At 38.6% G+C, this 15,430-nt stretch overlaps 1 protein-coding gene across 1 annotated transcript in view; it reads left to right on the forward strand.

Annotated features, from left to right (window-relative positions):
* pipox (pipecolic acid oxidase) overlaps nt 1–15,430 on the forward strand; it is a 39,990-nt gene that overhangs the window by 12,381 nt on the left and 12,179 nt on the right. The window contains exons 3-7 of the mRNA XM_008278857.1: nt 2,700–2,913; nt 5,632–5,814; nt 8,219–8,371; nt 13,000–13,149; nt 14,657–14,732. Of these exons, the coding sequence (XP_008277079.1) occupies nt 2,700–2,913; nt 5,632–5,814; nt 8,219–8,371; nt 13,000–13,149; nt 14,657–14,732 (776 nt within the window). The remainder of the gene's footprint in view (nt 1–2,699; nt 2,914–5,631; nt 5,815–8,218; nt 8,372–12,999; nt 13,150–14,656; nt 14,733–15,430) is intronic.

Genomic DNA, 15,430 nt, shown 5'->3' on the forward strand with positions numbered 1-15,430 from the left:
TCCTTGTTATTGTTTAAATTTTGGGGGTAATAAATATTAAACTAATGAAAATGGTGTTTCTTCTCATTCATTATTAGTAATATCAAAGGGAACTTTTACTTATTTCATTAAAATTCAGACCAAATAGCAAAAGCACTCATGTAAATAACAATATCCCTAACTTATTGTGAGTAGTCTACTTCTGTCTGTCCTATTCTTGTGAATGCAATATCCCAGAAAAGTCTTGAGAGAATTTCTTCAATATGGTTCAGACATTCTCTTGGACTCATCGATGCACTAATTAGAATTTGGTGGTTAAAGGTCACATTTCTGGCCATAGCTTAAGAATTCATCCATTAATTATGACAAAGCAAATTAAGACAGAAACTTTAAACACAAAATGTCTTAGAGGATTAAATGATAAAGTGATGACATTTTAAATCCAAAAGGTCAAAGGTCAGCTTCACTCCAACATCTAATCTTTCATAAAAAAAATACTTTTTTGGTCATTATTCACAGCCATCTCATAGTGGCCATTGTGACCATGTTTCACGTTTGGTCAAATACTAAATTGTAATAAAAGAATTAATTTGACCCAGATGGAATCATAGCCAGAAGATGAGCCTGGTAACAAAATAGAGGTAGAAATGAGACCTTTTGTTGAGCCATAACTTGTTTTAACCTTTGACCTTTCCCACATAGTGATATGACCCTTTAAAGTTTACCCAGAATTAACTTTTTTATAGTTTTCTCTAGTGAATATTAGAAAACGGGTAATAGAGCCAGGGTACGTTTCCATTACCTGATTCTGATCAATCAGGTGACTGATCAGAATCAGCTGATTCTGAGGAATTGGTTGGGAGGCACTGATTGATTTTTCCAATGAATAACCCGTATAATAAATTACCACATGACAGTAGTTCAACTCAGAGAGGTATAAATCTTAATTAACTTTAATTTGATTGAATTTGACACAAAAGTTGAGATATAGATTAGAAATAGAGAAGCGATCGCTAATGAAAGAAATTAATAGCTGTGCAGTATTGGTGAAGTGTCAGTACAGCATATGACATCCACAATCTAATTATGAACGTTAATAACGCTCCCAGAAAATCAAAAAAAAAAAAGCGAATGCAGTTTTTTCATCAATGACATTGGCACCTTAGTGTCCTTTGTCAGGTTTAAAAGTATTTTCAAGGGTGCATGGGAAGGGGATGGGGGTGCGTGAGGCTGAACCTTGGTGTTGATGACTGAGCTGAATTCAGCTGCATGATGGTAATATTACCTGCTCTGTATAATACTGGGGTCTATTTTCAACAGTTAAAGTCTGGTTGTTGTCAAGAAATCACTTATATAATGTGTTGCTTACATACTGTATTAATTGGTGCAATAAATAAGAGCATTCACAAGTGGAATCCCATGAACCTCCTGGACTGCCTTTTAGCACTGTGCCCCTGCTCTTCAAGTATGATTTAATTAAAGCTTTAATAGCACAAGCAAACCATGGAGGCACTAAAATGATTGTGGAAAAACTCTGTCCAGAGAGGGATAACAGGTTAACAGATTTTATTTTTTTTAAAACATTATTTCAGTGCCTGTGATTAAATATTCTAAACTTAAGGTTCACTTCACTTCGTACCTTCTTCTAGAGAGTTCAGTCTGACCACAGCATAGCAAGCACATCTGGCTTGGCTTGCATTAGTTGTTTGCATTAGATTTTCCTACCCCCGCTGTTATTCGGAAGGACAGGAAGACAGGCTTGTGGTCCCCCATGCAGACATTGGGCCCAGTGTTATCATAGACTATAGACTTCTCCTCATTTTCAGGCTTTAAGACCAGGTCTCTGGCAGAGGGAGACATGAGGATTCGGTCACACCAGAACTGATTTAAAGAATAGGACGTTTATGAAATTCAAAATGACATGTAATAGTTTTGGAAGTCCTTGATTTTGTAGAAAGTGTCTTCCATTACAATGTCCAGATCTCTAAACCACACTGTTGTAGGTAAGTTAGTTTAATTGTGATCTACTTCACAATTGGGAAACCAAAGAAAAAAATGATATTTAAATTCATATCCCACTTTCCATTGTGTCAAAATATGGAAGCAAGATACGCTGAAAATGTCACATCCTTGTTATATTAAAGCTCTACAGTTGCCACACTGCCCCCAAACTATTAGAAAACACATGTCATCATGTCATCATGTGACATATTTTACATATATATTTGATCTTTGAAAATTTTTGCCACTTTATAGTTAAAATTAACAGGACAACACGTTTGCCAGCTACAGCCACTTGTGACAAGGATGTGGTTATTGTTGGTAATCTTACACATATAGACTGAACACAGTACGATACTGTTTCTGCAATTTACCGAACTAACGGCTAAAAGGTATTCAGCAAGGACAAGTCCACGGAGCAGCTGAACTATGGATGGTGCCATTGTCTAGTATCATATCAGGGTGGCAAATGCAGTTTTTTTCAAGCAGCAAATATTTTACAGATATTTAGGCTGTGCTTATACAAACAAATAGGAATACAGAAAATAGCTAAATTGGAGGTTTGTCCCTTTGCAGTCCCTTTGATGCTGACCTGTTGTGCTTTCCTTTGTTTTAGTAGTACTAACAGCCTGAAACAGCAGTGATGTGTTACGGTTTCCATATGTCTACCCATTTCTTTCCAAGATGCCACCCTCATCTCTAACTTTCTCCCCTCACAGACAAACAGGACTCCTGGTTATGGGACCAGAGAAGAGTCACTATTACGCACAAGTCAAGAACACCCTGCAGAAGAACAAGGTTCCTATGGTCACCCTGACCCCTGACAACTTCAGCCAGCACATCCCCCATTTCAGACTGGCTGAGGGAGACGGAGCAGTAGTGGAAGTAACAGCTGGAATTCTGTATGCTGACCGTGCACTCAAAGCTGTACAGGTACAGATATGATACCATGTGTAGGACATTAGGTACTGAAGTCACATCTGACTGTTCTTATGCCGTTTGGTTTAATAATGTTGCAGCGGTTTGAAATTTGACAAATCTAATGGCCTGAATTACAAAAATAGAATACAAATAGTATGTTTCCTTTAATCTTTAATTAAGAACTAGAAAGTTTATTCAGCCACAGTGATCTGTAGCCCACATTTTCAAATGTCAAAGATATTCAGAGTGCATGGTGAATATAAAAGTTCTCAATATCTACACCCTTGACATGCTAAAAGGCACTGCCCTTTCAGATAACTTTTGTGAACATTATGTAATTCAGCAGCAGAAAAATAGTGAGTGTCCTGAAGTAATGTCAACAAAAATACATTAACCTTTGTGTGTCTACCAGGGTTCATGGCAGAAAGCTGGACTTTGAATTTATCACTGCAGTGAACTCTGAACATTATTCCTACATCAAAAACCTCTGAGAGCAGAGAGCGGAAGCAATGAAAGATTAAACAAGAAACTTTTCTGTTTCTATGGACAAGCAGCAGATAGAAAAATGGGTGGAAAATACAAAGATGTGGATAATTTAACATATTTCATGCCCATCGTTCTAATCTAATAATAGCTTATACTAGGAATATCTTTCAGCAATAAATTTGCATTGCTGCATTCTGTCAGTAAGGAGAAGAAGCAGTGGAGGAGAACAGACTCATCCATGGCTGCCAGGTCAAGCACAAAACACTGCTTTGTTATTTCAGTGAGGTGCTACTTTCAGTTGACTGGACAGATTGTTGAGTCACGTTTTTGTGAAGCAGCAGTCAATTATGAATTAAAGCATTAAGTAAGAGATGGGAAATACATTAGTAGGTTATTGCTTTGTTCCTTTAATACAGTGGCTTTGTAATTGCCTCTTGCTTTTAAGAGTATATATAAATACATTTGTGTGTGTCTGGCACTTCTCTTAATGTCTTCTAATTTTCTCTCTCTTCTAAATCAAACATTTATTACCGTATGCAGGGCCACATCCCACAAACTCTTTGCCTTGATGACTAATTTTCACGCTATTAACATTATATTATTCAACTTCATAGTGTCGTCGTCTGGAATGTTTTTAGTTAACAGTTGAACCTCATGAACCTTGTGAAATTCTTGCTTTCCTAACTGTTGTTTGAGCTTATTACTTGTGCTTTGCCCAGGTCATGTTGGTATTCAGCAAACAGCCCTTTTCAGCTGCCGTAATGTATATTATGGTCAGAACCTCTCAGCTAAGTAGAGACAGGCAACAGTCCATCATTAACTTTAAGACATGAAGGTCAGTCAGTTGCGAAAATGTCAAGAACTTTGAAAGTTTCTTCAAGTTCAGTTGAAAACTCATTATACTCTGCGATGAAACTGGCTCTCATGACGACTCCAGGAAAGGAAGACTAAGAGTTTTCTCGGCTGCAGAGAGTTAATTAGTTAATCAGAGTTTGCAGCCTCAGGAATCACTCATTAACAGTTGCTCAGATTAGAGCATCGGTGTTTCCCAGCTTTTAAGCAACAGACGCATGCGAACATCAACTGTTGGGAGAAGACTGTGTGAATCAGACCTGGAACTGCTGCAAAGAAACCACTCCTGAAACCAAGAAGAAAAAGAGAACTGTTTGAACCAAAACACACAAGGAAAACATTAGACCACCGGAAATCTGGACTTTGGTCGGATTAGTCTTTAATGTGAGATTCTTGGGTCCAGCTACTGTGTCTTTGTGAAACTCAGAGAAGGTGAACTTGCTCGTGTGATTCTCACGGTGAACTGTGGAGGACGGAGGAGCCCTGGTGTCAGGAGGGCTTTTCTGGTGACAGTTGGAGATTCACCCAGAATGGTCTCCACAACATTCTGCAATGATACGTTATCCTGTCTGGTTTGAGCTTCGTGACCAACAAGCTTTCAGCAGGAGCCAAAACACATTTCCAGGGTCCTTGAGGGCTGTTTGACCAAAGAGCAGAGCAGTGGAGATGCATCAAATGACCTGATGTCCACAATCACCAACCTAAACTCAACGAAGATGGTAGGACAGTCCATGGCCCAGAAATGTTTGCATGGTCCAACTCAGCTCCCCTCATGCTCCAACACTTGCCAGTTTTTGAAGTCAGATAGATAGATGGAGCCACCAGACTGAGCTAGAGGAAACCTGTGGGGGACATCAGTGAGGGTTACTTTATCTTTAATATATAGTCAATGATCTCAACCAAACATATAGTTCAGAGTTGGACCATAGAGTAAAGAAAAAGCAGCCAACAAGTGCTTCCCATGTGGGAGTGTTGGAGAAGCTCCAGGTGACGACCTCATGAAGAGGGCAAAGCTGGTATCAAGCAACAGGAGGCAATTTTGAAGCAGCTAACATTTAAATAATATGTTTCTTTGTGTACACTTTTGCTGCTTCCCTTGTAATTCCATATGCGTTACTTCATGATTTTGATGTGTTTAGCATTTTTATGCAACTTTAAGAACAGTTGTGTTATGGGATAAAATAATTTTAAAAAATAACGTAGTGTAGTGTTGATCATTTTTAGCAGCTTTACACCATGAACGTTACACATTTGTTGTCGTCCTTGTAGCAGCCATTATTGATCCGTCCATGTCATTATATTTTGAAACCCTTATCAACAGTGTAGCAACGTTAAGAGGTCAAACCACTCAGGATTTTCATGGACAAATATTTTGTTACTCTCTTATCCAAGGCAGAGTTTCAGAAGTTGGGAGGAGTCCTGAGAGACAATGAGATGGTAACGGACATCAAGCCTGGCCCTATTGTCACAGTGTCAACATCTGCTGGTGTTTATCGAACCAAGAGACTGGTGATCACCGCTGGACCCTGGGCGAACAGGCTGTTGGCCCACACAGGCTTACAGTTACCACTTGAGGTATTTAAATGCTTGATATCCCACATGTAGTCATGTTTATATAGCTGTACATTTATGCAACGATTTTAGGGTGGTATAGGTGTTCAAAAGATTAGCATATATTTGAATAAGTAGAGATCAGTAGCAAGTAAAAAGCAACATTTATAACAGAAACATTAGCATGCTAAATGCAATTTTGGCAATCACAATCTGGTGAGAAGCAACATCAGCGAAGAGTACAGTGGCTGATGGTGGTGGAGCAGTCAGCAGATGGCTGTTGGAGACTTTGGTTAGGATGACCTTGACGGCCAGGATGAGGTGGAGATAGGAAAGAGGAGGGCCACACAAGAGACAGACAACTTCAGCAGATGCATCTTTGGATAAGAGTAGGGATGTTGAAATTGAGAATGAGGTGACTTTGACAGTGCAGAAAAATGAAAGTTATGAACAGAACAGAGCAGCATGAATAGCCCATGTACATCGAGAGGAATGGAGGCAGAACATGAGAGAGCAGTCCTTCCTTTTTGGGCTCACACGAAAGCTTCATTTAGCAATACTAAAAGCTAAAAACACTCAACCATGTGATCAGGTTACTGCATACACTGTAAAGCTCAACTCTACAGTGTGGTGAATGGATCTCTGCAGTGAAATTTGTAGTTGCAAACAGATTTTTGGTTTTCTTTCCACAATTCAGCCTAAATAATCAATAGCACAATTTTGCTAACTAGCATTGCAGTTATGCAAGAAGTTTAAAGCAGAATAGTTAGTTGTCTTATAGAATATTTTAAAGTTTATTGCTTCAAATTTTGACTGTTTCATTGCCATGCTCCATTTCTTAGTTTATAGATAAACAGACTGGTCAACATGCGTAACACTCGAATCCAATAACCTGGGCCATTTGTTCATCCTCATAATTGTCCAGTGATCTCACATTGTCTTGTTTTTGCTATTTGTTCTTATTCTGTATCCTCTGTGTCCTCCTCTGATGTCAAATGTCCGTTGTTGTTGTCCAGCAGCGCCACTGAAAAGTGGCAACAGCACAGTGAAAATCACTGAACAGACGTCTGCCAAACAGAATGTTCAGAGATGGTACAACTCAGGAAAAGTCACCAGCCTCAACACAGACAAAAATAGATAAAAGAAATTGAAAAAAAAAGTTTGTAAATTCACAAAATACGTGTCGCAACTGTAACGGGCTACACGCACAGTTGGTGCATTTGCTCATATTTTATTTTAGGTGTGCACCGGTTTATGTGTGGGAAATTTAGAATGCATGTTTTTGTGTGTGCATAGTTTGCACACAGTGGAATCATCCACACATTTCACATTCCACCCTACTGTATGTTACCAGACTCTGCCTTACAGCTTGAGCTTCATCTTGAATCCAGCTCCAGTCTCTGTTCACCACTGGGATCCTGTCCTGCCTCCCCTTTAAATGCCCACATAAAGATACCGCAGAAACAAAAGCTTTTCTCCTCCATATTTGAACAGCTAAGAGGCCTGAGTCAGCAAGGCAGTCTTTTCCATTTTGCAATATGCCACACAGCCTGAAAAGAGAAGGTGATGGGAAAACAAGCAGACAGCTGTTAGAGTGGAGAATTGGAGTTGATATTGGAATTCCATTATTCAGGCAAGCAGCCGGCTGGGGGGCCTGGGGAATGCCATGCCTCAGTGAACTGGTGGAAAAGCACAGGCCCTAAGCTCATTGGCTCGTTGGAGGACTTCTGTCTGAATTTTTATGGTCCCTGGGAATGAGTGCACGGCCGGTTAGTTCATTACACTGAAAGCTCCTGAACAATGCGTCCTTATTATTGCTGCCCTCAGATGGATGTCATTTGTACAAGCATGTGTACATTTCATTAAATCCTAATTCTCAGCTCACCTCCGCAGAGCTACTTTTGTAATTGCACTTTTATTGGACAGAAAAAAACAAGAGGAGGATGGGGTAGGTGGTGTTATGCATGTGTGTATTTTAAGGCTTAGTCAGTGTGAAGTATTGGTGCTGATGCCAAGCTACTAATTTTGTGCCAGTGTGTATTCATTCAGGGTTAGGGTTTCTGGCAGAGGTAAATTAATGATCAGCTAGAAAGGTAAAAAAGAAAAAGAAATAAAAATAAAAATGAAATGATGTCTATCATCTTTGGGTTAGTCCTTTCTCATCAGCTTCCAACATTGCTATGACATTTTGAAAGAACATCCATATATCTCAGAGGTCAGTTCCTGTCGATTTTTGAGAGATTATTTTTGTCAGTTGATGGTCTAGAGAGAGTCAGAAAAATTAAGCCATCTGAATTTCAATCAAGAAGGATTTCTGCATTAAAACTAATGTGCTGCACACACATGGTCAGTCATTAGGCCTTTAGTGAAAGCCAGTTCTCTTCGGACTTGGCTGGTACTAATGGTTTCCTGCTTTACACAACTGCAGGTGGTGAAGATCAATGTATGCTACTGGAAGGAGAAGGTTCCGGGGTCCTACGATGTGAAGCGACGCTTTCCTTGCTTCATACTCACTGAGAGTCAGGAGTCCAAAGATCACATCTATGGCCTCCCATCGAATGAATATCCAGGGCTGATGAAGGTACTGGACCCTCCAGTGTGATTTTACACAAGAGAAACTTTATTCTCTGCATACATCTCCAACAGTCAAGTCATTAATACAGAATAGACTTTATCAATGATCACTTACTTTTTAATGTAATTTCATCATCAGATTTTCTAGTTGCTTCTACGGTTTAATTATTTAACATTAGCGCACTGAAGCAAACACAGCTTTTTGTCAAATAGAAGTACACACACACACACACACACACACACACACACACACTAGAGAACTGCTTATACAGGAATGTGACTTACAGAATACCAAAGCATGTGTTCTTTCACAACCAGTGAGCAATTTATGCTGGTGAACATTCAAGTTACACCACAGATATGAATATTTATATACATTACACTGTATATTGGTGCTCTTATGTAGCCTGTGACTAAAACGATAAGCACAATATGAAAAGTTAAACTAATAAGTAGTAAAAAGTATCCAAAGTCAGGTCACTACATTTTCATTCGTGCCACAGACTCAGTTTTTGGGATCTCATTTCAGTTTGCTCGTGGTAGCTAAAGCTGGCTGCTGTTCGTTTGCTGTCCAGCATTAGCTGACATTACTGTGTCAGTTTGTTTGCTTGCTGTTACCAGCAGTGGAACACATTCCCTGGCCGATTAGCCTCCATTTACTCCCGTTGTCCAGATTTTTACTGCCGTTCTACATTTAGTTTCCTATTTGTTTATATTTTGGGTCGAACTGCTTTTGGAAGACTTCAGCTGTTTCTCGACCAACAATCAATTGTGTGGCGTAACTACTCACTAAAAGGAAAGTAAAATAATAATAATAATAATAATAATAATAATAGTAATAATAATAATACTTAATTTATGTAGCACATTCTAAAACATGTTACAAAGTTCTTCACATCAGCAGATGATGAATAATCAAGTCTTAAAAAACATCTTTAAACATAATTGAAGTACATTGTCTACAAAAATATTGACCCTCTTTGGAGGTGTCCTTAGTTTTTTGTTTAACAGCACTGAAAAAGAATCATGATCAAGAAATATGCATTTAGACTAAGATTAAAATAGATCATCGCTGCTTGTGGCCTTCTTAATTTTCCACTCTGAAATGGTGTTGGACACACGTGCATTGTGCAGAATAAGCGCTTGCACTTCAGATACTTGAATTCCTGATTTTATGTACATTTCCTCAAGTAGAATTTTCAATGCTAGACTCTTTCTTTTCTCAGAGTGTCTCTTTTCCTCTGTTTAGCTCTAATAAAGCAATTCTTATGGAATAAAGTGGAAGCTTGCTTTTTTTGGAAGTATGTTTGCTTCCTTGAGTTGCTACTTTTGCTGAAGCAAAAGATCTCAGTGCTTCTTCCATCACTGTTAACCATGGGCTCCACAGTGAAAAACAGAGGATTTGTGCAAAATGTGCTGGGGTTGATGCCATCTGATGGCACATCTCTATTTTGGGCATTATGGCGAGCCAGCAGGAGCTCACAGTCTAATAGCAGACCACATGCACAGAAGGAGGGGGGGACAGATGGTGATGCCACGTCGCATTATTCACTCTGAGACACAGTCACCAGAGCTACTGTATATCCAATGTTGGGCCCATTTAATGTAGCCTGAAATACATGCCAAAATAAAGCAGGACAATACTGCGTTTACTTTGTTTTCTGTTTCTTTTCTCTGTTTGTTTATTGAACCTGCCAGGTAGTTTTCTAAAGCTGAAAATCCTGAAGAAAAAAGTGAAAAGGCAGTTCTGTTAATCTCTGAGGCTCCTCGCTTTGCCTCTAGTCTCTTGGTGAGGTCAGACGTGGCTGACAAGAGCAGCACATGAAAGCAGCGTTGGAAGTTTGGAGTGTGTGTATGACAGTGATCCTAGTCAGCAATAGGAACTTAAATAAGTAACATAGTCATGTGCAATATATTTTCAGCCTTAATGCAGGCTTTTACATGAAACTAATTTCTGAATAAACCCAATCAATGCAGCATAAATAGAGCTATGAGATTATACTTCTGCAGCCTTCCCTCCAGCCTGCCCGTGGTATGATAACCATAGACAGGAGCTGATGAATAGTAAACAAAACAAAGCACTTGGGGTTCCCATGCCCATACATAAGACATAGAAATTAATAAACTGGGAACTTATAAGCACTCTAAATAAGGCAAAATCCTCCTACAATATCCTTGGTGGATACATGATATCAAACCTACATGATCTAGGCAACCATTACTGAAACTTAAATTCTATAGAAAAATCACATTATGAGATGAGGTGACTAAACAGTGTGGTGTTGTGGGCTTTTTAACATTTTATGACACTTGCGATACATTTGGAAAGTGTTCTCAAAACCAGGATTTTCCAGTAGTATTCAAAGAAACAGTATCACCACTTATAATTGCAAATGTCCAGATAACCAATGACATACCGCATTAGCTGTTTCTTTCCCCTGTAACAGTTGCAGTTACCTCCTGCCTGCATCAGATTGTGAACCTTTTCATTTTGTTAAGGTGAACCCTCAGATAACAACTCAGCTGTAAAATATAAATGTGTTTACCAGAACTGTTGTTTATTGATTATTTTCATTCAGGCTTTCATTCAATAATACATGTTTTTTTTACCTCGCCTTCACAGTCTTGCAAGTCTCTCACGTGGCGATGATTAACCCCTAAAAATTCATCTTCAAGCCTTGAGAATACACCTTGAGAATAATCCCTTCCCGCCTAATGCATTGATGCAACTCTACGCTGTTGCTTCTTTTAGAATGCGAGGACGTATGGATTCGTCACCCCTCTCCTCACTTACCCCTACATCATTCAGTGTACCTCTACCACACCAGCTCACCTGTGACTCTGATCAGACACTGTAGAAATAGTCTAGACTGATACATGATCGATACAGAAACTTATTCTGAAGAAGAATGATGATATGGACAGCCACAGCCTGCAAGTTATCATACAAGTCGCTGATACTCTGAAGTTCCAAGATATACATGATGTTGACTGTTTTTTGTTTGTTTGTTTTTTCTCATAAAAACACTTTATGGACATGCAAACAAGATTATATTTAAAAAAAAAAAAAAAAAAGTCAGTCAGATCCAGTTTCAGATAATATCAGGGACAAAGGAAGTCATGTTTTATTTTAATGTGTGTTTTTGACCCTAGACACTTGTGTGAAATGGACACCAGCCAGCCACAACATTCAAAGCACCTGTCTCATTTTATTACACCCTGGGGAATGGCATGAAACCTCTGAGGGTGTCCTGTAGTGTCTGGCACTGAGATAGTAACTGCAGATCCTTTGGGCCCTGTGGGTTGCAGGGTGGGGGCTCTGTGAATTGGACTTGTTTTGATTCATCCCATGTAAGCTTAATTGGATTAAGGCCTGAGGAGTTTGCAGCATTTCTTGGGTGGGTTGTACGTGTCAAAGTAATATCCCCATAACTTCCAGGACCTATGTTACCTGTCATTGGTTTTAATGTTGTGGCTGAGTAGTTTTTTTCTAGCGTCGTCATGATTTTAATTGGCTGATATTTAACAATCTTCAAAGTCAGATAGTGAAAGCAGAGTTTCCCCGAATTAGACAGACTTACCACAGAAAAAAAAACATATATTGGTATAATGGTATGTACTTTGATGTAAAAAGCATAGTCTTTATAACTGTGACATGTTTAAGTGTTGCAGTCAGGGCAGCTGTGGCTGTGACTCAGGTGGTACAACAGTCTGTCCACTAATCACAGAGCTGCCAGTTCACTCCCAACCCCTTCACATCCAGACAGCTCCACTTCCACTGGTGTGTGATTGAATAGAGAAACATTGTAAATGTCTTTATTGAGCTGCTAAGGTTAAAAAGTTTTAGTAGTTAGTGTAGATTCTTTAAATATTTTAGAATAATTTAAGAACTGAAAACACTATATGAAACACACACAGCTAATATAATTTCCTTTTCACTTTCTTTATAATTAACATACATAATGTTTACTTAATTCATACTCAATTCTTAGATTATGAAAAATCTTTTAAAAAATACAAACATAAGCATGTACTACTGGAAGCAATAGGAAATTGAGGAAGTGAGAAGTTCTTTCTATTTTTTTCCATATTAGTGCCTTTGTGAACACATGAAGGTTTGCAGAGGCCCTGGTCATAAAAGGGATCAGACTGTGTGTCTTCTGATTTATTTTCATTCAAATGACGGTAAATATAAACAAAGAAATTGTACAAAAACTTGGGATTACTGAATACAAGATGAATACATGCAGAATTGTTGCTGTAAGAATATAAATAAAAGCATGCAAAACGGCAGTGATTCAATAAATACCAAAATATAGACGTTGCTGCTTTTCATTTTTCGTATGCACAAAGGCCGAGCTTTTTTTTTTTCATATAGAACTACCAGCCTATTACAATTCCCCATTGTTGTCAACCACTTGCTCAGATGGTTCTCTGTTCAAATTCATAAGGTCTTCACCTAACTGTGTTAAGTGCTGTGAGATGACATATTGTGAATTGCGCTATATAAGTAAAATTGAATTGAATTGAATTGGATTGAATTGAATTGAATTGAATTGAATTGAATTGAATTGAATTGAATTGAATTGAATTGGCTTGAATTGAATTGATCTGACACTGATGTTGTGTGTGCAGGTATGTTACCATACAGGCAGCACGGCAGACCCAGACAACAGAGACCAGCAGAAGGACAGGTCCGATATTGACATCCTCCAGCGTTGCATTAATCGCTGTTTGCCTGGCCTGGTCCCTGAACCTGCAGTGGTGGAGAGCTGCCTGTATACGGTATGATATTATGATATGTACACATAACAGTGTTCATAGTGGTCATCCTTATCCATCCAAGTATAAAGAAGGTAAAGGAAAAAACAATAAAAATAATTTACCCTACTCCCACTTTTAGAGATTTCTTCAAGAAATAAGCTGTTTCCACTCATATATGAGACACAACAACAAATGATCTTGATCCAATAATACATTTTCTGACATGCAGAGTCTTGGCAGTATCACTGTTTAAAATCTTAAATGGATGAAAAATGAACAAAGGCACACTCTATCACTATGGCTGCACTCAATACGTAACATAAGTAAGAAGTTAGGGAAGCAGATTCCCTGCAGAATGGATCATTTTACTGGTTACACCAGAAGCTTATGTTCACAGCTCGCAGGTTGTGGCAAAACAAGAGGTTTTTGGGCACAGCACAGTGCTATGAAATGTTAACTTTTTCAACAAGTTTGTGTAATATGGGTAGATGAATAAACTACAGCAGTAAATGCTGTAAGGAATAAAGTTACTAAGCAACCATCAGCTCAGCTGGTACTGGCAAATAAATACTGACGAGGGGATCATGACTCTAAACTGGAAACTGTTTGATAGAGAGTAATCACTTCCTGTGTACCCATAGTTTAATTGTAAAAGACTACATATAGTTTATCACCTATTTCTGTGTAAATGAGTTGCACACAAGTTGTGTGAAAACATAAATAGAAGACTGGTCTATTTTTGCGTTTGCAGCATGGATTTCTACAACGTATATATATAGATAGAAACAAGTTTCTGCCTGTGTGTATGTAATTTTCTGCTAGGTATTATTATCTAAAGCCATTCTCCAGGGATTCTATTTAAGTGATCCAGAGCTGTGTTTGTGTGTGTTGTGTTGGTAGGGGATTGTGCAGCCGCTCTGCCCTCAAGCAACACAGCAAGCTGCTTTTACCACGATCACATAGTGAAGCTGTAGGAAAACATCATTTCAGTGACCTTGTCCAATGCCCCTGGAAATCCTGACAATCCTTTTCTCACTTGACAACAAGTGTTTAAAGTGATTCTTGGAAGAAGACAGAGAGGAAAATTACATCTGTCTCTAAAATTGTGATCAAATTTTGTCTTCTGTCAAAGGTCATTATGTATTCTATGACAGACTCTTTGATCACGTTAAACACACTTTTAGACACATTTTTCACACAGACATTGACAGAGACAGCCCCAGAAGCCACATTACTGGATGCATAGTCCCGCACAAATAGCTCCAAGGACTATCTGCAACTGTGGAATTCACCGTTAAGCGGCAGAAGAAACATCGTAGGAGTGCTCGGGAATAAACGTGCACTAGTTGCATGGCTTTTGTAGAATAACAGGCATGGGCCAACAAATCCGGATGGTTCCTACTTAGCTCTTTAGTCTGAAAACAACAGTTTATACTGGTTTGGAGCCAGGTTCTAATCCAGCTTGGTTGAAACTAAATCAGTTTCTCCTAGAGACAGTTATCTCATTATTATCTTGTTGTCTTTACAGCTGACACCTGATCGTCATTTTGTGCTGGACTGCCACCCCACCTACAGCAACATTGTGATTGGAGCAGGTTTCTCAGGTACAGCTCAATACAACACAAAACAAAATCTTTGTAGTATGTATGCATGTAAAATTACATACCTAAGGAATCCATAAATCTTTTAACTATGAGAATTCATCTAGATGCTGCATCAGAGCTGTCCAGGTATTTGAACCTGTGTGTAGATGTTGTGGTGCTTTGTTCTAAATGCTACCATATTCTCAATGTCAATGTTATATTAAGTAGTTTTAAGGTTGTTAGGATCATCGTTATTGTCACTGGTTGGGATTAAATCTGTCTGTTTACACTGAGAGTGATAGTCAAGCCTTCAATAATATTCCAGGTCTGGGATAAATAAAGTATATTCGATTCCATTCTATTCTATTCTATACACAACCAACCACCTCTCCCTCCATAATTGGTTTATATTTTAAAACCTGCGGTCTTTCCCAGAATCAACCCCTATGTTTTATGAATGTGTCAGCAGATGCAAACATTCCAGATGTCATTTCACCAACATTAACCTGACATATTTGTATCATTGGAAACATTGAAATATGTCATTCAAAACTTTTTTCGTGGATTTAAGCAATGTTTAGTAGCACACATTTTTCTTGACCAGCTGACTGGTTTGACACTGCTTATTGTAAGGTTAACATGCTGTTTCAGTTTAAGTATCAAGTGATGAAAAACTGTATAACTTCACATAACTTTAATGTTAAACAGTAGGGTATTTG

Source organism: Stegastes partitus, unplaced genomic scaffold (assembly GCF_000690725.1).
Source record: "Stegastes partitus isolate 25-593 unplaced genomic scaffold, Stegastes_partitus-1.0.2 Scaffold135, whole genome shotgun sequence".
Lineage (NCBI taxonomy): Eukaryota > Metazoa > Chordata > Actinopteri > Pomacentridae > Stegastes > Stegastes partitus.